The 23517-nt window shown below is 46.5% G+C and overlaps 1 protein-coding gene and 1 long non-coding RNA gene across 4 annotated transcripts in view; one reads left to right on the forward strand and one right to left on the reverse strand.

Moving 5' to 3' along the window:
• The window catches only part of Rnf144b (ring finger protein 144B), a 150007-nt gene that overhangs the window by 42379 nt on the left and 84111 nt on the right, over positions 1-23517 (reverse strand). For 2 of the 3 annotated variants that reach the window (XM_087591245.1, NM_001108881.3), the window contains 1 exon segment: positions 798-988. In XM_087591245.1, the coding sequence (XP_087447371.1) occupies positions 798-962 (165 nt within the window). In that variant the 5' untranslated portion in view covers positions 963-988. 3 annotated transcript variants of the gene reach the window in all.
• LOC148000043 (uncharacterized) lies at positions 3470-6957 on the forward strand. The gene is made up of 3 exons (XR_015641181.1): positions 3470-3680; positions 4059-4173; positions 4656-6957. It is a non-coding gene; the product is annotated as an uncharacterized LOC148000043 (long non-coding RNA).

A 23517-nucleotide genomic window follows, 5' to 3' on the forward strand; every position in this document is an offset into this window, starting at 1 on the left:
CGGAGAATTCCTGGCACCTGAGAACAGTTCCCGGGACACAGGTGCTACCTTACAGATGCATGTTAGGTAAATAAATGGCACCATTCTTTGCTGTCTTTCGGTCCTATGGCATCCCATCCTTCTGTCTCCTGTCTTGATATACTAACCAACCATCCTTTTAGGAAACTAGTAACAAAGGGGACAGACATTGTTAACAAACATCACTAAAAGGGGCAAGTTCATCCCTGGACGTCCGTGCCATTGCTGTTGCTGTTATGAATACAGAGGAGGAGTTACTCAGCACGCTTTAGAAGTAAAAGAATAGAAGATCTGAAAGAAAATTCAGTGCGTCATTTCCTGATATTTTTCATCACTCAGAACAGTCGGGAGAACTTCTTAGAGATCATGGTTAACACAGGACATACTGAACGTTTTGTTTCGATCCCGAACTGGAACCTTCAGAACAAAAGGGCTCTACTTACTCAATAGTTTCATCTCTCTGGATGTGGTGGGTCATCCAGAACCCGGGAGACTGAGGAAGAGGATCTGAGTTCAAGTCCAGCCTGGGCTACATGGCAAGATAAAAGCAAGCTGGAGCCACATGTATGCATGGGTACACCTGTCTTGAAAGCCCAAGGGTCAGGGTCCAGCACTCTCCTAGCACGCATTAGACCTTGGTGCCATGCCGAATGTGCATTTGCTTTCCAGAGTAGGGTCAGACTATGGTGAACTCGGTATGCCACAGAAAGGTATCCTCTAACTTTCATGATTTTTCCCTTTATAACTTCCCATGATAACAAACATTGAGGAGAACTTACAGGCGTACAAAAGATACACTGGCACTCTTGGAGTATGGTCATCTTGTCCAGAGACTGTTCACATAGGCAGAGCTTGCAAGTGACGAGCGGAGCAGGGATCAGGTCTCCAGAGGGTGGGTTTTCCGCAGTCATGGTCAGACACTGAAGCCCATCAACAGAATCCATCAGCCTGTCAGCAGCCTCCTCTATCCCTACAGAAAACAAAAACAAAAACAAAGTAAGGAATAATATCACGGTCAATATAACTAATGGTAGACACTTGTATCTGGGGGTCTGGTTGAGCAAATCCTCCCGGCCATAATTTCTAAAAGTCCAGTTGAGCGTTTCTGAGAACTGTGGGATGGAGTACACCTGATCTTGGCAAGGTCTTCCCGGAGCCCTGAGATTTAAGCTGACCTCACCTCACTGTCCCGATTCCTATCAGATAAGCTAGCTGTGGGAGTGAAAAGATCACTAGACAGGGAGGAGAGGGGATAGGGAGATGTTGGTCAAGTGCACAATTCCAGGTGGATGGGATGAGTGAGCTTTGGAAAACAATAGTACCGCACAGTGACTCCAGCTAATAATGATAGCAGTGTTACGTGCTTGGCAACTGCCGAGAGCAGATTTTAAGTGAATCTCACTGGGAAGACAGAAAGAAGCATGGGAGGTGAAGGTTACATTAAGTCTTGATTTCCTCACTTTGTGTGTATGCCTGCTACCTTAAAACGTCACATTGTGTGCCGTTGATTGTGCCTTGTAGAACTGGCAGAAAAGATAGGAAATTAGTACTGTAAACAAGCATTCTATTTGGGTGGGAGAAGTAGTGGTTTGAATGAGGAATGTCCCCCATAGACTCTTGTATTTGGACACCTGGTCACCAGTTGGTGGCGCTGTTTGAGGTTATGAAACCTTGCTGGCAAAAGTATGGGCTTTGAGAGTTTATAGCTTTGCACACTTGTAGTTTACTCTGTTTCCTGGGGTGCCAAGGAAATGTGAGTGGCCAGCTCCCAGCGCTGGCTACCTGCAGCCGTGCCACCCTCGCCATCATGGACTATAGCCCTCTGGAACCATTAGCCAAAAGAAACTCTCCCCCTGAAGGTGCTTCCGGTCACAGTATTTTACCACAGTCATGGGAAGGTAATCAATATAGTATGTCACTACAATCACTACGGTCAGTGCAGCTTGCTCAGAAAATACTTACAAAGGATGTCTCTCAAAAGAAAGTTCAAGAACTACCAGATGGGATGGGCTGCCGCTCAGTGGTACAGCACGCGTACCATCGATGTATTTTCTTATTATCATGAACCAGTCATTATTTACTATATATAATTGTGTACACTGTTCATGACTGGTTTGTTTATACCAGGGTCACGCAAATGTGGGTGATGTGTTAAGTTACAACATTATGACAGCTATAGATGTCACTGTGGGATGGGAAGTTTTCAACTACATTAATATCCCGTGGGACCATCACCATATGCATGGTTCCTCGTTGATAGAAGCATGAGGATGAACATCACAGGGACTTATACGGAGACACAAGAACACTGAAGCGAGAATGAAAGAAAACCTTGGAGGTGACAGAAAAGGGGGAAGCCAATGAGATCATTGCTCACTAATCAGAACATGCCAGCACTTCCTAACCTGAATAACCTGACAAGTAGTAACAGGTGACCTGGTCAAAATAAGTTAAGGGGAAGCTAACCAATGATTAGTTTCCAATATGGAAGGCATGCTATTCCTGGGCAAAGGCCAGTAAAATTCAAGACTCGGTGTGCTCATTCTACTAATGATTAAAGAGCTATCACCCAAGGGCAAACTCAAATCAAATTAATGCACACATCAAGCTTGAGACCTTGAGATTTCAGACTCCTCATTAGGGCCACGAAAGAGCTAAAAAAAATAAGCATGTAGATAGATAGATAGATAGATAGATAGATAGATAGATAGATAGATAGAGATAGATCGATCGATCGATCAACCTCAAACAAGAAATTCTTCTACCATGAGTTCATTGGAAATTGAGTTTTTAAAGCACTAAGCAGGGAAAGCCTCTAATAGTCCTCTGGTGGGGTCCCCACAGTAGAGAGACTATGAATGCCTACAGAGCTTGCTAGTGTGTCTTGGCCTTTATCTAAAGATTCACATGCTCTACCACAAGAAACTACTGGCAGGACCTCAGCCTCCCACCCTAACTACCTAGCAAGTCACATGAAGCTTGGAGGGAGGACCCACAAGAGAACTGAGGACGTTCTGTCCCGGTTCATTCTTTGCCAGCTTGACACAGGCTACTTTGGTGGACCTCAATTTAGAAAATGCCCCCACCAGGCTGGCCTGTGGGAAGTCTTACAGGACACCTTCTTGATTAATGATTGGTGTGGGAGGTCCCAGCCCACTGTGGGTGGAGCCACCCCTGGGCTGATGGTCCTGGGTTCTATAAGAAACCAGGTTGAACAAGCCATGGGGAGCAAACCAGTAAGCAGCACTCCTCCATGCGCTCCTGCATCAGCTCTTGCCTCCAGGTTTCTGCCCTGTTTGAGTTCCTGCCCTAACTTCCCTCAGTGATGGTGTGACTTGGGGATTGCAAAGTGAAATAAACTTGTTCCCCTTCGGGTTGGTTTCAGTTGTGTTTATTAATAGATACCCTGACTAAGACACCCTTCCAAGCCCTCCCATCCCTCTCGTGAGCCAGTCCTTCGTAGGCCACAGGCAATTCACCACCTCTCACTTTCAGGCTTCAAGAAAGGCCTTCCAGAGAGAGAGAGAGAGAGAGAGAGAGAGAGAGAGAGAGAGAGCAGTCAGCCACGCTGGCTTGTGCAGCTTGCTTGTTCTTTCTCATACTCCACACCCCCGATCTAAGATAAGGAAGCGACTTGATTTATCCACCCTACCACTGGCAAGGTAATAATTATGATTGCTTTTACAGTTATTCCGAATGTAACTGCGCCTCTCACTGGGTATCCAGGATCCCCTGGGAAGGAATTTTGGCAGAGTCCAAGGGCATGTTGGAAAGAAGAGAATTCTGGCAGCTGCCTTCAGGTTTCAACTTTCAGAGGCTTGTGGCAGGTTTCACTTGTTTACATACACCTAGCTCTAAGGCCAGATCATGTGAGCAAGGAAAGCCATTCAGACTGCTCTGTTTTGTACAAAGTTACCAGGCACGGAGAACCTTCTATCTGTTCCAAGGGCCTCTTGCACCACGAAGGGTTTGTTATGAGGAGCAAATGCTACCTGATAGGAGAGGGGAGGAGAGTCACTTCCCTTCTGTGTTTTCGTTAGGCTTGCCAGAGAAAGGAATCTTGAGAAGCTGTGCTGGACACACGGGATGCAAGAGGAATTTTCATATTCTGCTGGAGGCCTAAAAAAGCAATCTGCTCCCGAAACTCCGAGGGCGGTGAGAGCCAACAGTCAGGGTATTTTTAAATTAGGTAGCTTGTTTGACAATCCAGAATCAAGGCAGTTACCGTGCATGCATGCGTGAGTGTGTGAGTGTGAGTGTGTGTGTGTGTGTGTGTGTGTGAGTGTGTATGTGTGAGTGTGTGTGTGTATGGCAGAGTAAGTGCGTTTAAGTGTGTGTGTGTGTATTGTGCATGAGTATGAGTATTTGTGTATGTATGTGTATGTACACATATGTGAGTACATATATATATGTATATATATGCATGTGTGTGTGCATGGCAGAGTATGTGCGTATAAGTGTGTATGAGTATGTGTTGTGTATATATATATATAAGTATTTGTGTATGTATGTATGTGCATATATGTATGTGTGTGTGTGTGTGTGTGTGTGTGTGTACAAGATAATCTAATTGGAAGGAAAAGCAGTTGTTTAGGGTATGAACAGAGTTATCTGGGAATCTCTCTACATTGTCTCAGCTCCTTGCAAAACTTTTGGAGAAACGGTCCAAGCACAATTACAAAGACTGAGCAAAGGACAACACCTGCCAAGTGAATCAGGGGACATCACTGCCGAACCAACCATCAGGAAGAGTCCAGCTCGCTTGTGCTAAGGTCTTAATTCCCAGGCACACTGCAGTGACCCGAGGACAAGGAGCAAACACAAGAGGAGTCACATGAATGCTTTCAAAATGTCGACGTGACCTTGAAAGACACTGAGCTATCCTAGGAAGGGGACTGGATGCATAGCTACAGGGGGGAGCGTCCAAGGGAAGGAAGGCTTTGGGAAGGGCAGGCCTTGGGGTGGCACAGCTCTAACACCAGTTTGTATGCTGGGGGGGTCTCAGGCTGTGTCTGTTCTAGAACCAGTAGAATGGGGAACAGGATTCCGAAGTTCTCACCATACTGGCTAAAGCACAAGAGTGAAAATCCGTGTGGTTGTCCCTTGGTGTTCACAAGGCTTTCATTCAGAACACCTTCCCTTCAGATGTTCATGTCCCTTATGCAAAATGGCACATAATTGCTCATAACCAATGCAGATCCTCCTGAAGGCCTTAAATAGTAACCAGCACATTATAAAGGCCATGTGGATAATTATAATTATAATTATATGGTATTGTTTAGGAAATAATGACAAGAAAGTTCTGCATAAGCTTAGCACACATATACCTATTTTTCTGAGGGTTGTTTTTCTTTTTCTGTTGCTGTTTATTCACATTTATTTCTCAAGAGAGGGAGACGCGTGGCCATGCCACAGTGCACAGTATGGAGGTGAGAAGGCAACTTGCAGAAGCTCGTTTTCTCCTCCCACCATGTAGGTCCCAGAGATCAAACTCAGGTTGCAGGCTTGGTGGCAGCAGGAGGCTTTACCAGCCGGGCCACTTGGCTGGACCTTTGTGAACACCTTTTGAAAATTGTTTTATTTTCCCATTATTATGCATGCGTATGTCAAGTGTGGAAAGGAACCAGAAGAAGGCATCAGATCCCCTGGGGCTCAGGTTACAGGTGAGCGGCCAGACACAAAAGCTGGGAACCAAACTCTGGTCCTCTGCAAGAGCAGTGGCTGCCAACTTTCCTGCCCCACTTTTGGAATACCTTTAATCCACTGGCAAATCCACAGATTTTATAATTATATGGTATTGTTTAGGAAAGTACAAAAATTGTTTAGGAAGGTACAAAAATTGACTGTACTGTGTTGACCTTTGCACCGCAGCCCAGTGGAGTAGTTTATTTTAGCTCATGTTTTTATCGCTGACTTAAATGGTGCTGGTTAAGGCTAGCGCAAGGCTGCCGTTAAGCGGTCACCGAAGCTGTAATCTGAACAGGGTCTGGAGAAAGATGGGCGAGTTCACTGGGAGCGGGGCTAGAGCAAGGGCAAGGGCAGAAGGCGCTAATGGAGGCAAGGCTCCTGGCAGCACTCCACACTAGCCAGTGCGCTTCTCTTTCCTACTTGGCTCTCTGACCGGTGTTCTGATCGTTCAGGGACAGGATGAACCAGTGCATATCAGTAACATCACCAACAGTTCTCCTACATGCCCCGAGATAGCAAGAACAGATGGATCGAGGGCAGACTCACCAGTATCCAGAGAAACACAACTTCCAAAGCATAGTTCATATCTATGTGACTGCCTCTTGAGGGAAGAGCACTGGAGGCCAGGGAGTACAAACAAGGTGTCCCTCATAATGGACTTGATAACAGACACAGGGGATCCTCCCTGGGCATCGGCAAGTCCAAGAAAGATTTAGCTCTTAGGTGTGAGGGGCGTTAGGACCCAGCCCCCAGCCCTGAGGCAGTAGTGCTGAGAAATGTGGCTTGGGAAGGACTTCTCCCCTCTCTGTAATTTCACAGTTTCATTCAGAGAAATCGAGCAACAAAGGCCAGGCAGCTAAGTCTGCAATTCTTTGCTCTTAAAACCTTCATAACCACTGGTAGTTGGAGGACAGGAATAAGATCGCAACTTTGTAGCTTGAAGACGGCCGGTCTTCTGGGAACGGAACTGATAGGTAAACTCAGTCATGCACTGCTTAACGACTGGGGAGATCCGGTCACCGGGAGATCCGGTCACCGTGTGAGCACCCAGTGCACCACACAAACCTAGAGGCTGTGGGTGGGCCACTTGACCTGGCCTTCTGCTGTAATAAGGGACATGGTAAAGACAAGATGAGAGAAGCTGCTACCTGTGAGACCTGTGCCAGGCAAGGGCTGATGCAACACAAGGGATGCTTTTTTAAATACGCAGTGGAGTAGACTCCAAAGAACAATAAAAATGTATAGCATGAATCAGTGTTGTTGTGTATTATCATGGACAACTATCGCATGTTGTATGTAACTGTGTGGTTGTACTGCTGGGCAGTGGACATTGCAGTGCCCTCTTCTACACCGGAACTGTCACAACACATACCCAGTTTATTGTGGTCCTCAGTAGGCCATAGCAATGTGCTCACTTCAGTTTTGGTCGATTGGATCGCCATGGAGTGCACAGCAGGTAGGCGATGAATGGGAATGCCATTATCCGGTGTGTAACTCTGTCCCTGCCACCTTTTTGGTGGGTGGAAAGGAGGGGAGAGCATGAGGAAGGAGGGATGGGAGCATTTTTCGGGAGGGAGCAGTGTCCCATGTAGCCCAGGGTGGTCCTGAGCTCCACCATTCTCCCACCTCTACTACTTGAGGCCAAGGATTACAGGCAAGCATCACCATGCCTGGTCCTGTATGGTGCGGGGGACTGAGCCTAGGATTCATGCACACTAGTCAAGCACTCTGCTGAGAGAACTACGTCCCCAGTCCCAGGAGGGGCATCTTAAGCCTCAGTAAGGACTATTTCCTGAAGATTATGTTTACTGTTTCAAACTCACGAGTGAATAAGGCCCAGGAAAGTGTTTTAATGAGACCCAACTTTAAAATGTTTTCTCTTTTCTTTTCTTTTCATGGATGTTTTCTTTATCTACATTTCAAATGTTTCAAAATGTTTTCTATACAATGGAAGAGATAATGTGAACATAACCATGTGTATGTATGTATGTATGTATGTATGTATGTATGTATGTGTATATGTGTATATATGTGTATATATATATATATAGTGTCTAGTTTTATCCTTACAAAATGCTGTTCCCTATTCTCTCTACCTATATCTATATCTATATGTTTCTTGTCTTTGTTCCATGTTTTCTTATACGGCAGGGTGAGGTCCACGAATTAGAAACCCCTCCCAGCTTGCCTAATAGAACAAACTTATCAAAGAAGGTGAGAGTGGGCATGTGACCCACAGCTCGCTCTCCTCAGTGCTGTGATTTTACATTCCCCACGGCAGCTCCCTCCTCACCGCTGCCATGTCCTGCCCACCCCTTTCTTTAACCGTTGGTTCTCTCGCCTCCCACAATTATTCATCTGACCCCACTGAATAATTTTCTTCCCCTTGCCTGGCACAGCAACAAAGCCCCAGAGTAGGAAGGAACGCCTCTGACAGGCAGGTTAGACGGTAATGTAATTAGCAGACGGAGGAGATGTGGTGTCTCAGAGAGCCCTACAGAACAAGACCTGGGTTGACTTCTAGGATCAGGACATTACCAGGAAACCACAGTCACCAAAGTATGAACATCTAAACCAAGAAAGCTTTTCTCCAAATGAATAAAAGCATATGTAAACATTACCCCCTCCTGTAAAAGTTTTAAGCTTCCACAGAAATTTTAATTAGAAACAAACTTTCATGAGGCCAGTGTGGAAGTGGAGTTGCTAACCTCCTGCACTGAAGAAGGTTCAGGGCACATATTCCTGCTTGCCTCTCCCAGGTAATTGTGTGGCCAGAACCCCTACTGCAGGACAGAAAGCCAAACTGCCATCAGCCAAATTCCATACCTGTTAGGAGATGGGATACTGAGGTGATAACCCAGCCCCTGGGTAGAGAAGGAAGCTGGTTGAGGAGCTTCTCAGCAGATGATGTCACACAAGGCAGGAAAACTTGTGGATATATGGTTTCAGCCACAATCCCATGAAAGAGAGGACTGGAGAGACAGCTCAGCAGTTACCAATCCTTACTGGCCCTGGTTCGGTTCCCAAAACCCACAACATGGATCCCAGCACCCACAGTCGGTGACTCACAACCATCTGTAATTTCGGCTCCAGGGGATCTGATACTCCCTGGCTTCTATGGGCACCTGCACATACATGATGTACCTAAACTCACATAGGCACATGCCATGCAATAGATCGTGTATTTTAATAAGAAGAAAGGTAAAAAGAATCTGTTCACCCCATGGTGGAGAAGTACCGGTCGCTTTTACTCTCCAAATTGTAGAGGTTTCTGTTTTGCTTTTAAGACTTTTTTTTAAAATATGAATGGTTGTTTTGCCTGCATGAATGTTTGTTCCACATGCGTGACTGATGTTCACGGAGGCCAGAAGAAGGCATCAGATCCCCCCTCAAACCTGAGTTACAGTCAGACATGAGCTGCTATGTGCATGCTGGGAGCCAAACCTGGGTCCTACTCCTCTTCACTACTGAGCCATCTTGCCAGTTTCCAGGTTTCCTGTTCTTAATGACTACTGCAGAGTGACACAATGTGACCAGCTAATGGCAAATTTAAATGAAGAAATAAACGTTAGTACAGAACTAACATCCCACTGAAAGAGGGAGGCAAGTTAAATCATTTAAGGCTGGTGAGATGGCTAGGCTGGGAAAGGTGTTTATCACCAAGTCTGACGACTCAGGTTTGATCCCTGGAACCCACAAGGTGAAAGGTCCTGACAACTGCCCTTTGACCTCCACACGCACAATCAACCCATCAATATAATGCATTTTTTTTAAAAAAAAAAAAAAAAAAAACATTTAACGTAAATGTTCGAGACGGAGGGGGTAGGTCAGGGGTAGAGAGCCAAATTATCATGGTCTGAGATCTTGGGTTTAAACTTCTGCACTGCAAAAAGCAGACAGAGCGAGATTATCAGAGTCAGGTGCGGTCACGGCCCTCTAACCTATGCAAAACTCAGATGATATCAGAAAAACAGTATCGAAAATCAAGTCTCAAAAAGCACACGATTGAAATGAGGAACAACCCAATAGTTGTATCCCGGTAAAACGACATAAATTAAAAGTTGCCACCTACTGGAATTCACTTCCAAGACAACAACAACTTCAGGACAGAGGCCACTAGTTTACCCGGCTTTGTGTCCTCAGCCTCTAGCGCCTTGGAAAGAGTCATTCAACAATAGACAAATTTTATGACTATATGTTAAAGGCCCGATTCCCATTCACACTCACCCCTAATAAATAAAAAACAAAGGGCATTGGAACGTAGTATAATTAGGGAGCATCTACAAGTTAAGGCAGGAGTCTCTGTCTACACACGGAGGGGCAGTGACATCAGATAACCACTCCTGGAAGTGTCAAGCTTGACTCTGCACGGCAGCCTGGTCCCTTTCCCACATCCAGGAAAATCAGTTACACAAGGTAGGGTCAGTCCCCAGAACGGTTTGGACGTTGCTCTTACACCGTCCTCTGGTGGGCAGACGATTCCTGACAGCTGCCTCAACTGGTGATAGGAAATTCCAAGAATCCCACCTAAGGGGAGTTCGATGCCATGCCAAAGCCAGAGGAAACGCAGAAGGCTGGACCAGCATAAACTTCAGAGAAACAATTCCCAGTGTGTCTAAATGTTCCCAGGTTCCTGAAATAGTGAAACAATTTTTCCAGAAAGAAATTTCAAATACACATATTTTTTTTTTTTTTGGTCCTGATTAAAAGTATTCACACTGTCGAAAACAAAAATGTTTTCCAGGAAGCTAAATCATCTTGCTGGGTAGATAAAATAAAGTGGTTTTTTTTTTCCTTTCTTTCTTGAGAGAGCATACTATTCATTTTGCTTGTGACAATTCGCCCGCCCCCAAAAATAAAGGGTTCATAATCTGTGATCCCAAAACTGATTATTTTAAAAAGAAGGCATGTCTTACACTGACCTAGTTTAGAAATCTGGATGCCTTTGAAAACTGCCAGTGAGCTGAGACCATTCATGAGAATGGGGCTTTTGAACGCTGAGAATATTCTTCAGGGCTCTCGGCACAAAGCTATTTGGCATCGATGTCTGTAAATATTTGGAAAACCCTGGGTAAATGGTCAGTGTTTGACCACACTCAAGCCTGCCTTCCAGCAGGCTGAAGTTATCTAGGGTGATGATGGCCTGGGGGGGTTGGGGGGTTTAGGTTAAGTTTTCTCTTACTGTTTATTTTCAATAAAAATTCGAGCATTTGGAGTCTGTTACTTGACATCTTTCTCCCGTTCGCTGCACATGTTAATCTTGCTCTTCTTCTCTCTGATGAGTGAAAGCACTTAGAAGGTACTTGGGGACAGAACTAACTCATTCTCTGTCTCTGTCTGTATGTCTGTCTGTCTCTCCCCGTCCCCTTCCCTCCCTCCCTCCCTCCTTCCCTCCCCCGCTTCCAACTTGAAGCCCACTCAAAAGCAGAAACTACCCAAGGGCAGGAGATGGAGGAACTGGTAGCCTTGGGTTTCAGTACACAGCTATTTCCCTGTGGCTGTATGGGTCCGCTTGGGATTTCTTTTCTTTTTTTTTCTCCATCTCTTTCTGTTCAAGGTAGTTTCAGAAACACTTAAGGGTCTGAGGTCCATGAGGAAAAGGAGTGAGGTTTTACCAAGATCCGGTAAGGAGGAGGGAGCCAGCAAGGAATCAGATCAGATCTGAATGGAAGCAGAATGGAAGCAGAGAACAAGGGACTCGCTCACCTCAGCCAGGGAAAGCTGAGGCAGAGACTTCAACTGCCCAGCAGCCCAGTGAAGACTGGCTGGGTTCCTTTTGCCTCGTACCCACACCCTAAAATCTGAGTCATCTCAAAGTTCATTTATTTTGCTTCTGGGCAGAGACACCCCCTCATCCGCTGCTTCAGAAATGCTGAGGACATAATCCTTCAGGCCATAGCTCCGGTGTTAAAACCAACGACCAGAAGTGCCTAACCAGAACCCCCACAATGGTCACATTAAGAGTTCTAGAGTTCTAGCTCAGGGGTTTTGATAAGGTACCTGGGGCTTAAAGCACGGAAAAAGGGGATAGCCAGTGGAAACACACAAAGAACTGTCTTCTGAGAAATCAGTGTGTAAAGGGGGTGTGTGTGAAATTGACAGCAGAACCCCTGAAAAGGGGGCCTGGGAGGAACTAGCCAAGATACCTTTTCTCTGTGAAAACACGATCGGTTTCATTCTGACATCAACTTGAAAACAGGGCAGAGCCTGCCTCTCTCTCTCTCTCTCTCTCTCTCTCTCTCTCTCTCTTTCTCTCTCTCTTATCAGCAATTACCTGATTAAAAATAATCACCAGCGCCACAGTTAACGTAACGCATTATTCATTGCTTTGTGTGACAACATATTACTGTGCATTTCCAAGTAACAGAAGGTAGACAGCCAACTGTCAGCCTCTCCTCCTCTCCTGGAGACACACCACAGGACTGGCCCACTATGTAATTTATGATAAAGTCTATAAAGATCACATTATTAGAAAGTAAACTAATTTGTCTTGACCTTTTCAAAAGCACCTATTCTTTAAAAACAAATAAATAAAGTTAACAGGTGTTTGAGGCGTTGGAATGCATGCGGTTCTGCATGGCTTAAGCCCTGGAAACAGAATCTAGCAAAAACCACCGGGTGTCCTCGGTCCCGTCCTGTCCCACTCCGTATTTAAGCTAGCAGCCTTCCAGGCTAGCACAGCCTGCGTGCTGTGCGCAAGCACCCCTTCTAGACCTACCTGGCTGGGGCTGAGGTCCTCGGGCTGCTGGCGTCTCTCTAGCAGGTCCAGCCTGGGCCAGCGGGGGCAGCTGGCACACCGGGGAGGAAGGGCTCTCTCATTCTCTCCCCTCTCCTTGAGTGCTCCGTCTGGCTGACAGCTTTACACTTTTGCAGGATTGCCACAGGACTCCACGCCCAGACCTACAGCTCGGGAAGAGGAGGAGTCCCTCACCGCCTCCTTGTCTTGACAGGCAGGAACCTTGCAGAACCAGCCAGCAGCTTGCGGCGCAGCAGCCAGAGCGTTTATTTATACAGGAAGCTCGGCGCCGCACTTCCTACTTCCCATCTGGGTCGCACTTTGACTGCAGGTGATGGCCTTAACCCTGTCCGATCCCAAGCTGGCAGAGCGCAGAGCAGTGGCTTTCAGGTCCGGACCTGGCGCTGCCCCAGGAATCCCGGGCTGGGTGCACGCCGCACCCCCCACTGCTCTTCCTCCTGCTCACCAGAGGAGCAAGCTTCACCTTGGCCTGCGACTCTAGTTGTCTCTCTGTGTATCTTCACAGGCCACCTTTCCTCTTCTACTTTTAACAGCCCTTGACTTGCCTGCTCACCCTCCCTCAGCAGCCTGTCCTCCCCCCCCGCCCCCGCCCCCGCCCCCGCCCCCGCTCCCGCTCCCGCTCCCGCCGTCCCACAACGACTCAAGTGTGTACCTTGGCTGTCCAAGTGCGTCTGATGTGGGCAAATCAAGTTAGAAGCCTTAGTGTACTTACAATGATTTCACTTCAAGTGCTTTGTCAACAAAAGATGTGAGAAAGCACACGTAGCCTAAGTAGTCGTAGTCTCACTTAACGGCACTCTAACAGCTAATCCAAAAAACAGGAGTAGGGTGCCATGACTGGATACTTAATTAGTACTGTGTTTTTTTAATACATGGCAAACCCTCACTGCCGGCCTCTATAAATCACCAACCAAACCTGTTGAACACTTCGGTTTTGAAAGATCTCTGACACAAGGGTTTTCCTGTGGGCTCAATGGACCTTACTCTCCATAAGCAGCTAAGATCAGGATGTACTTCCTAAAAGGAAGGGACTTACGGATGCCTCCTGGGACACGTAAATGGGTGCTGTAAGGAAGCAAACCACTCCTCAACCAAGTTCAGAACTCCATGTGTGTTTATGGTTTGTGTGTGTGTGTGTGTGTGTGTGTGTGTGGTGTGTGTGTGTGTGTGTGTGTGTGTGTGTGGTGTGTGTGTGTGTGTGTGTGTGGTGTGTGTGTGTGTGTGTGTGTGGTGTGGTGTGTATGTGTGTGTGGTGTGTATGTGTGTGTGGTGTGGTGTGTGTGTGGTGTGTGTGTGGTGTGTGTGTGTGTGTGTGTGTGTGTGTGGTGTGGTGTGGTGTGTGTGTGGTGTGGTGTGTATGTGTGTGTGGTGTGTATGTGTGTGTGGTGTGGTGTGTGTGTGGTGTGGTGTGTATGTGTGTGTGTGTGTGTGTGTGGTGTGGTGTGTGTGTGGTGTGGTGTGTATGTGTGTGTGTGTGTGTGTGTGGTGTGTGTGTGGTGTGGTGTGTATGTGTGTGTGGTGTGTATGTGTGTGTGGTGTGGTGTGTGTGTGGTGTGTGTGTGGTGTGTGTGTGTGTGTGTGTGTGTGTGTGGTGTGGTGTGTGTGTGGTGTGGTGTGTATGTGTGTGTGGTGTGGTGTGTGTGTGGTGTGGGGTGTGTGTGTGTGTGTGTGGTGTGTGTGTGGTGTGGTGTGTGTGTGTGTGGTGTGGTGTGTGTGTGTGTGTGTGGTGTGTGTGTGGTGTGGTGTGGTGTGTGTGTGGTGTGGTGTGTGTGTGTGTGTGTGTGTGTGGTGTGGTGTGTATGTGTGTGTGGTGTGGTGTGTGTATGTGTGTGTGTGGTGTGGTGTGTGTGTGGTGTGGTGTGTGTGTGTGTGGTGTGGTGTGTGTGTGGTGTGGTGTGTGTGTGTGTGTGTGTGGTGTGGTGTGTGTGTGGTGTGGTGTGTATGTGTGTGTGTGTGTGTGTGGTGTGTGTGTGTGTGTGTGGTGTGTGTGTGGTGTGTGTGTGTGTGTGTGGTGTGTGTGTGGTGTGTGTGTGTGTGTGTGTGGTGTGGTGTGTGTGTGGTGTGGTGTGTATGTGTGTGTGTGTGTGTGTGTGTGGTGTGGTGTGTGTGTGGTGTGGTGTGTATGTGTGTGTGGTGTGTATGTGTGTGTGGTGTGGTGTGTGTGTGGTGTGTGTGTGTGGTGTGTGTGTGTGTGTGTGTGTGGTGTGGTGTGGTGTGTGTGTGGTGTGGTGTGTATGTGTGTGTGGTGTGTATGTGTGTGTGGTGTGGTGTGTGTGTGGTGTGGTGTGTGTGTGTGTGTGTGTGGTGTGTGTGTGGTGTGGTGTGTGTGTGTGGTGTGGTGTGTGTGTGTGTGTGTGTGGTGTGTGTGTGGTGTGGTGTGGTGTGTGTGTGGTGTGGTGTGTGTGTGTGTGTGTGTGGTGTGGTGTGTATGTGTGTGTGGTGTGGTGTGTGTATGTGTGTGTGGTGTGGTGTGTGTGTGGTGTGGTGTGTGTGTGGTGTGGTGTGTGTGTGTGTGTGGTGTGGTGTGTGTGTGTGTGTGGTGTGGTGTGTGTGTGGTGTGGTGTGTGTGTGTGTGGTGTGGTGTGTGTGTGTGTGTGTGGTGTGGTGTGTGTGTGTGTTGTGTGTGTGTGTGGTGTGTGTGTGTGTGTGTGGTGTGTGTGTGTGTGTGTGTGGTGTGGTGTGTGTGTGGTGTGGTGTGTGTGTGTGTGGGGTGGTGTGTGTGGTGTGGTGTGTGTGTGTGTGTGTGGTGTGTGTGTGTGTGTGTGTGTGTGTGTGTGTGTGTGTGGTTAGAGAAAGAGGGAGGAGAGGGGACTCTAGACAGTAGAGTACACAATAGGGACCTAAAGGCCAGAATGGCACTGGCCTTTAATTCTAGCACTCAGGCAGGCAGATCTCTCAGTTCGAGGCTAACCTGATCTATGGGGTGAGTTCTAGGACAGCCAGGGTTACACAAAGAAACCCTATCTTGAAAAACCAAAAGAAGGAGACCAAAGATCATACAACCAGAAGACATTTGAGCTTGCAAAGTCCTAGTTGTTTTAACCCAAATGTATGAGTTTGAAAAGGACGTTTAGGGAGAGTTAAGTGGCTGGGCAAGACCAAACCTGTAATAAGATTAAAATTGGTTTAGTGAGAGAGATACGTATTAGCAGAAATGATGAGGATGAAGAGCTAACTTCAGACTGAGTGGGGCTTAGGGTCCCAAGTAACTGACCCCCAGAAAGGTTCTGGGTGTGGTAACTGTTCCTGATGGACGAGAGGCAGGGAAGATAAACAGAGCACCTCCTAACAGACCAGCTCATCCCTCAGTGTGGATACCAATCTTCTGAGCCTCAAGCCAAAGTTCAACCCAGAGTCCACTTTTTACATCACCCTGCAATTAAAGGTGCGGGCTCTTATCAGCAGGATAAGGGGAAAGCCACAGCCAATATGAAAGAAAACACAGGGCAGGCACAACCATGCTACTTTTTGAAAACAGAAACTTTAATAGAACTGAACCACATCAAAGTGGATGCAAATTTACAAAAGAAAAGAAAAAAAAAACACACACACACACACACACAGTTAAGCTTTAATGCCAAATACGCTGAAAGTTACGGTAATAGGCAAAGGACTCTTTCAGATCTGCCTAAGGACTCCACAGATGGATACTCATCCCCTCCAGTGTCTGTCGATCTCTCGGATAGGCTGCCTGGGGCTAGGAAGATAAGGCTGAGCCAGACCTCTCAACCCCAGGTGAGAGCCGGACAAATAAACCCTTTAGTAGGACACCTTGACCACATGACATTCTTGAAGACCAGGTGCTGTGGTAACACAGGGAAAAGTCAGCTCCCCGAAGGAAGGCAAGACAATCGGGGAGTATTTATTTTGGGCCATGGTTTCAATCTGGGTCTTCCAGCAGCTTAGATGTGTCTCATGGAAAGGACTGTGCCAGGCAGGGTGCTTGGCTAGTGACAGGAGGTTAGACCTAGGCTTGAGATTTTAGAGAAGCTTTTGTAAGGTAGGCAGAGCCAGTGTGTTTGGGATGAGAGGAGGGCCACGGTGCACATGGAAAAGAGACTTCAGACACAGGATTGATAGAATCCGGCATCTATTTGGAGATAGGGCGTGAGAGGCAGCAGGGACCGGGGTTGCTGGTGTAGCTGGGGCTGGGGGATGGTTAAGAGGAGAAGTGGAAACAAAACAAAGATAATGAAGAGCCAACTTCAGTCCTGCAGAATCTCACCATCCTCTAAGCCAAATAAATATCTGGTAGAACTGACTGAGTAGAAAGCCACTGAGGAACTGCGCTCACTGAGGCAGTAAGCGTGGTCGACCCACACAAACCCTTACTAGCCACGTGACCTCCCGTAAGTTATTTAACGTCATCCCGTCAAAGTCAGCCTTCTCATCTAATAACAAGAAAGGAAGGAGGACAGGCTGGAGAGATGGCTCGGTGGTAAGAGCACTGGGTGCTCTTCTAAAGGATCGGGGCTCAATTTCCAGCAACCACATGGTAGCTCACAGCTATAATTCCAGTCCTCAAGGGATCAGATCCTCTCTTCCGGCTTCCAAGGGTGCTGCCTGGAGTATCATACACGGGCATACATGCAGACAGAACACTCACACACATAAAATTAATTTCTTTAAGTTTGATATACAGTGTATCGGTTGCTGTGTAAGTTTAAAAAAAAAAAAAAAGGACATCTCTGAGGTTGATCTGCACGGTGCCCGATGAAACAGAAGCTCGCACTTGCCAGCTCCTTGAAAGCAGAACAGAATGTGAACCTCTGGGATGGGGCCATGCTCAGCTGTACACTGTGGTCCTGGCCTGGTATAAAATAGGAACCGAGTCAACGATACACACCGAGAAGGGAAGCAAAAAAGGGAAGGAAAGAAAGGGGTCAGAAAATGAACCCCGAGATACATGACCAGGTAGGGAGAAGGAAGCCCTCGGACAGCCTGAGCAAGAAGAGCCTCGCTTAGCCCAGAAAAATAAACAGCTTGCTGATGTCCCTCAGAAGTCAATCTAAACACTGTAATCTAGAAGGTATTTTTATCTTCCTGAGTGAGAACATGGTCTATAAATTGCTCACCAGTCTAACCAGTCTAACTGAGCACCGTAATAAAGTATCCTCTCCTGATGTGAATTTCAGATCTAACCAAAGAAAAGCCACCTCAAAATCTCAACTAATGATTATTAGTCGCTAATCATAGAAAAGTAATACCCAATTAAAGCCAAAGCAAATTTAAAGTCTTCAAACCACATATGGGGCCACACACTTGTGACGCCAGCACTTAAGAGGCTGAGGCAGGAGAGTTGCCACATGATGCGAGCCAGCCTGGGCTACATAGGAATACCCCTATATTAAAAGGGGGAAGAGAATTTAAAAGGAGAACCAGATGAAATCTGAGACCAATAAATTGAATCGAACTTATCAGTTCATGTATGTATGAACCGACAATATATATCATATTATGTAATGGGCAATGTTATAAAACCATTGTGGTCCGACATAAGAAATGATGGGATGGGTTATCAAGATGGCTCAGCAATAAAGGTACTTGCTGCCCATCCTGGGTTTGATCACTGGAACCTACATGTCGAAAGTGAGAGCGCTCACCCCCCACAAGTTGTCCTCTATGTCCACATCCTCCCCACATATATTCAATGTTTATCTTTTTATTTAAATTGGGTTCTAGTGGGTATGATAGTTCACGTCCATAAACCCAGTACTCCCGTGGCTGAGGTGAGAACATCATGAGTTCAAAACCAGCCTGGGCTACTTGGCAAGCGAGACCTTACCTCAAAATGAAAATTAATTTCACAGTAAGCCTTCGAGTCAACCCTAATTCAATTCACAACTCCCCTAACCGTTCTACTGTGGTACCATAAATTAGATAAAAGAAGCTTTTCAAAGTAATAGATTAACTCAGGGTTTATTTGAAGCATTTGGTGCATTGGTAAAAAGCTAGAACCATTTAACTGCACAAAGCCCTTTTCTGATGCTGGAGTCAGTTAAATGGCTGTTTCATTCCATACACCTGTAAAGAAAGCCTGGAATTCAAAATGGGCTGTCACAGGCGAGCCACAACTCACAGCAGGAAACATGACCACAGCAGGGTAGAGGGCTGGGGAGTGAGGGGGGTGGGGGAGGACATAGCTGCAAGCCTGTGGCTTACAGGTTCACATTGTCCGGTTGGGGCAAAGGGTTCTTGAGACAGTCCCAAACTTTGGAGGTTGATAACAATACTACTTCAGTGAATTTGAAAATTATGCACCCCTTACCACCTTGGTGGGGAAATTGAAATTTGGTCTTTAATTTTTTCATTTAAATTGAACCTTTTTAGCCCGTTTTCTGCAGAAAGGTTCCTTTCGAAATGATGTCTAACACGGTAAGCCCATATACACATCATCGGTCGGGAGGACAGGAAGATTGCAAAACCCCCGTGGCCAAGTCCATGCAGACTTCTTGCGGGCAGCCTGGCCGCTTCCTACCATGGTAGGATGGAGTGAGTTAGTTATGCTTAGCCGCCAAAGCAGAGCTGCTTTTCCGTTTTCCCAGCAAGTGCCTTGCCTGCTGGTCTTTAAAGGGAAATGCTTTTTATAACGGATCTGTGCTAACCAATAGGTGAGGGAAGAAGGCATGGATCAAAAGGAGCCAGAAAGGACGACATTAGCTCTCTTTTGTTCGGAATGGCCTTGGGGGAAATGCGGGTCACCCTCACTCTGTCTCAAGGGTAAGGAAGGTTGTGAAGTATCACACCTTAACACACTGTTGGATGAGACGGTGGTTAAGTAAGATCTGATGCGAGCCGTGGAGGAGGACAACCATCAGGAACCTTGTTCTGATACATAGTTAAACTTCTCTCAGAAGAACAACAAAATGCCAAGCAAGTAGCAAATGGCTCCCAGGAACAGGAGGTGTGGGGCTCTGAAGTAACTGACCCGCTGGGACTCTCTGTTCCAGTCAGCTCGGGTGCTTTATACTTGGCGTTTAAGAGAGCCATTTCTTCACTACTTTCAAATTAGTCTTTGACTATTGTACGGATTTAATTCTCACGCTACCTTCCCTGACACTCCCGTATGTGGTTCTGTTGTCTGTCTGCATTCCTAACCTTTGATTTTACTCTGTCTTTGTCATTTCTGTCCCTTTTATGTTTTTCTTCTATTCTATTACCTCTAACTTATCGCCTCGTCTTCCCGTCCATATGTGTGTGGGGGTGTGAGTTTGGAAGGATTTTCTCTGGGGAGCAGGTGTTTCAGCTGGCCTTTATTTCATGAATTAAAAACATTTACTGTATCGGAATTTTCCCTCTGTAAAGTTTTTTAGTATATGCAATGCTCTAAAGATTTGAGCGTAAAGTTCACTTTTCTGCGATTCTCTCAAAAGTTGATTATTTTTCCTTGGGAAGAATACTTCCTCACTTTCAAGTAGCGAGGGTTTGGGTTTGTATATTGAGCACTGAGTTCTCATGTAATGGATTCCGATGTGGGATTGTAGCCTCCAAAACCCCTCGCTGCTTAAGGTTTGCTCCAGTTTTACTCTGGGCCAAGTAGGTTAATAAGTCTACTGTTGGCGCACATTTCCAAAGAACTGCTCTCTGAAAAGTCTCGTGGTCCTGAGATCAGGTCCTGACCTTCTCGAGAATGAATCCAGGGCGAAAATTGTCACTAAGCAGTTAGAGCACTTGCCTAGCTTGCGTTGACTACTTTCAGTCCCCGGTCCCAAGACCGGGTCACTGGTACTGACTGACTCCAGAATAAGGCTGGGGCTAAAGTTGTGGCTAAGTAATGAGAGCACTTGTCTAGCTTACCCTACTTTCAAGCCACAGTACCAGAAAATAATAAATAAATAAATAAATAAATAAGTAAATAAATAAATAAATCAGCTGAGCCTGATGTTTCACACCTGCAATACCAGCAGGTGGGGGGCGGGGCCAGGAGGACTGACCGAGTTGAAACAAGACTGACTTACATGGTGACTTCCATTACTGCCCGTCATACAGTGTGAGAACCTGTCAGAAAGAAAGAAAGGAAGAAAGAAAGAAAGAAAGAAAGAAAGAGAGAGAGAGAGAGAGAGAGAGAGAGAGAGAAGAAAAGAGAGGGGGAGGGAGGGAGGGAGGGAGGGAGGGAGGAAGGAAGGAAGGAAGGAAGGAAGGAAGGAAGGAAGGAAAGATGGCCAGAGGGATAGAGGGAGGGAAAATCACAGCTCCTGCTTCATTATCCCACCACAAATGCATTCTAATTTGCCAGTCAGGAACCACCGCAGAAAACAAGGCAACTAATTATTTTAATAGTCGGATGATTGTATCATCTTGGAATTTAATCAAAACAAATCAAAGGCCTGCAAGCTTCTCTCTTGGGCCTGGCTTAAATTTTCCCTTTCAGATATTTCAAACACCTCCCCCATCCCCCGCCCCCACACACATCTTTAACCCTGCTAGGGGCAAAGCCACTGCTCATCTGTGATCCAGGAGACAAACCTGCGTCTTGCATATCAAGGCCTTAGTGAGAAGCTCCGAAGCCTCCAGGTGGAGAGGTTACTTTAAAACAAGTAACCTCTGAATTGTTTTCTCCCAGTGAGGCTGGAAGGGTCTGTGCCTGGAGTACCTCAGGCTTGAGGACCTGGGGCTCAGACAAAGAGCAGAGGAAGTCCTTTTTAAAATCATCAAGGGGGTTGGGGATTTGGCTCAGTGGTAGAGCGCTTGCCTAGGAAGTGCAAGGCCCTGGGTTCGGTCCCCAGCTCCGGAAAAAAAAAAAAAAAAGAACCAAAAACAATAAAATCATCAAGGAAATTCCAAATTCGGACAAAGGAATCGGCAGATTATTTTAGCCAGGGCACAAGTAGGGACGGGGGCTGTTTTCTCAAAGAGTCTTCCTAATATTTGTTATGAGAGAGTGGGAGCTTCCTCAGCTCAGGAGAATCTGAGGGAAGGACAGATTCCATTACCAAGTGACTCCTGCTCCTGTGAGGTGGTCATGGAACTTGGTACCCAGCATTTTATACATACTTTATTCTCTTTTAAAAAGTATTCATTATAAAAAGTAATCTTGCTGGGCAGTGGTGGTGACACACACCTTGGATCAGAAGCAGGTAAGAGCTCTGAGTTTGAGGCCAGCCTAGTCTACAGAGCGAGTTCCAGGACAGGGGGCTACATAGAGAACATTCTCGAAAAATAACAACAAAATCACCATCAACATTATCGTCGTCGTCATTGTCAGCTAAGCTTTCGTATTTACAAACATCTTTCTTTCCTTCCCCGTCCCCTCTCTCCTTCTCTCTTTCTCTGTGTTGTTGATTTTACAGTTTTCTCTTAACATACTCCTGGCTGTCCTGGAACTCACTACGTAGACCAGACTGACTTCAAACTCAGATTCACCTGCCTCTGCCTCTCCAGGGCTGCTACCTCACTTAGCAAAGTTTTAAACAGTTAGGGAAACTGTCAGTAAAACACAGTGTAAATATAATGCTGTCCCCAATATGGTAGAAGCTTAACCATGTGGGGTCCAGTTCACCCCGGTCATTTCCACCTGTAAGTCAAGAAAAACACCCTCTAAGGTGTCAGCCTGTGACTTCGGCAAACAATTGCTTAAATACGGATAGATACATCTACCCCTTTACTTGGAAGTCGTCGTTACATAAAGCAATACATAAATATTTAAACTCCTGAATCAACAGACCTCGTGAAATCCAATCCCACACCTGAGTTTCACACTATTGTCTAGTGCATCCCAGAGGTGACTGTCTGACAGTCTAATAACTACGGTAAGTGGAGTGAAAGTCAAGCCCCGGCCACGCTCTGCAATCCTCGGGCTTTCTCACTTCTGAGTCCTGGCCCCACCTCTCTCTCCTAAGGCCTTCAGGTTTCCCACTCTGTGGTTTTCCCCTTACAGAGGTCATTCTTCCCTAACCCGTGTCACTCGCGCATAGCTCCTCCTCACCACACGAAGTCACTCTGGGCTTGTTATCTTCCTGATTAACCTTAAAGTCAGATCGCAAAAGAATAGGGTTCGCCCTGGCATTTTCAGCTGTATGTGTCATTGGACTGCATTCTTACTTGCCCCTCCCACAACCCTGTCTGTCATTTCTCCCCCTTTGCTGGACTCCTCCCCCCAGATAGTCCTCCTGTTGTCTTGTCACACTCACACCCACAGAGTTAGATAAAGAGTTTTGCATGTGATACAGGATGTTGTCCATTCCCTCTGTGTCCCTCACTAGCTCTCTCTCCCCCTTCACAACTTTTTCGACCTCTTTTTAGTTCCCCTTTTACTTTCATATCGCACCCACACATGTGCATGCATATATGTGTGTGTGTGTGTATACATATATATATATATACACGCGCGCACACACACACACACGTATGCGTACCCACACTTCACTTTGTAGAATCACAAAGGCACGAATATCAGCAAGGATAGAGTAAAAGGCATCTGCTATAACCCTCTTGGAACGAGCAAACCTTTAAGTAGATCACTCCTTGCTTATTATAGGCTGTTTTCTTACAGAGTGAGGATGGCATCAGTCTCATAGCAATCAGAGCCTTTGTGAACTCAACAATATGATTTTAGCCGAGTGCTCTGGTTAAGTAGCACCTCGTTTAGCACTCAGAGCAGCCCGTCCTCTAAGGCTCCATTGGTCCATCAAGCAGGTACCATGAACGAATCCTGAAGTCATGCAAAAAAGCTCTTGGTACACCAGTCATGAGAACCCCGGGGCCCAAGGCATAAGTTCCATTGCAGCCTCACTTCCCAAAATAAAATCACCGTGAAATCAAGCTCCCCTTTTTTTCTCTCTTGTCAGCACCTTTGGGGAGCAGGGAGGTGGCCAAAAATAGAAGGTTGACATGAAATTTTTTATTTGATTTTATTTTTTTTTTAACATTGACTTGGGGCAAAAGGCCAGGTGTTCTGCCAAAGGGAACTGGACGATATTGCCGTGTCGGCAGAATTCCGACCTTGGCGAGGAAGGAAGATCTAAAACGTACATTGAGAGGCTAGCAACTCTGGGTGCCTTGAGTTCTCAGGGTTGGCCCTCTGCAAGAGGAAAGAGGCAAGTTTCCCGCGTGAG

This window comes from Rattus norvegicus, chromosome 17, assembly GCF_021556685.1.
Source record: "Rattus norvegicus strain SHRSP/BbbUtx chromosome 17, alternate assembly SHRSP_T2T, whole genome shotgun sequence".
Classification (NCBI taxonomy): Eukaryota; Metazoa; Chordata; class Mammalia; order Rodentia; family Muridae; genus Rattus; species Rattus norvegicus.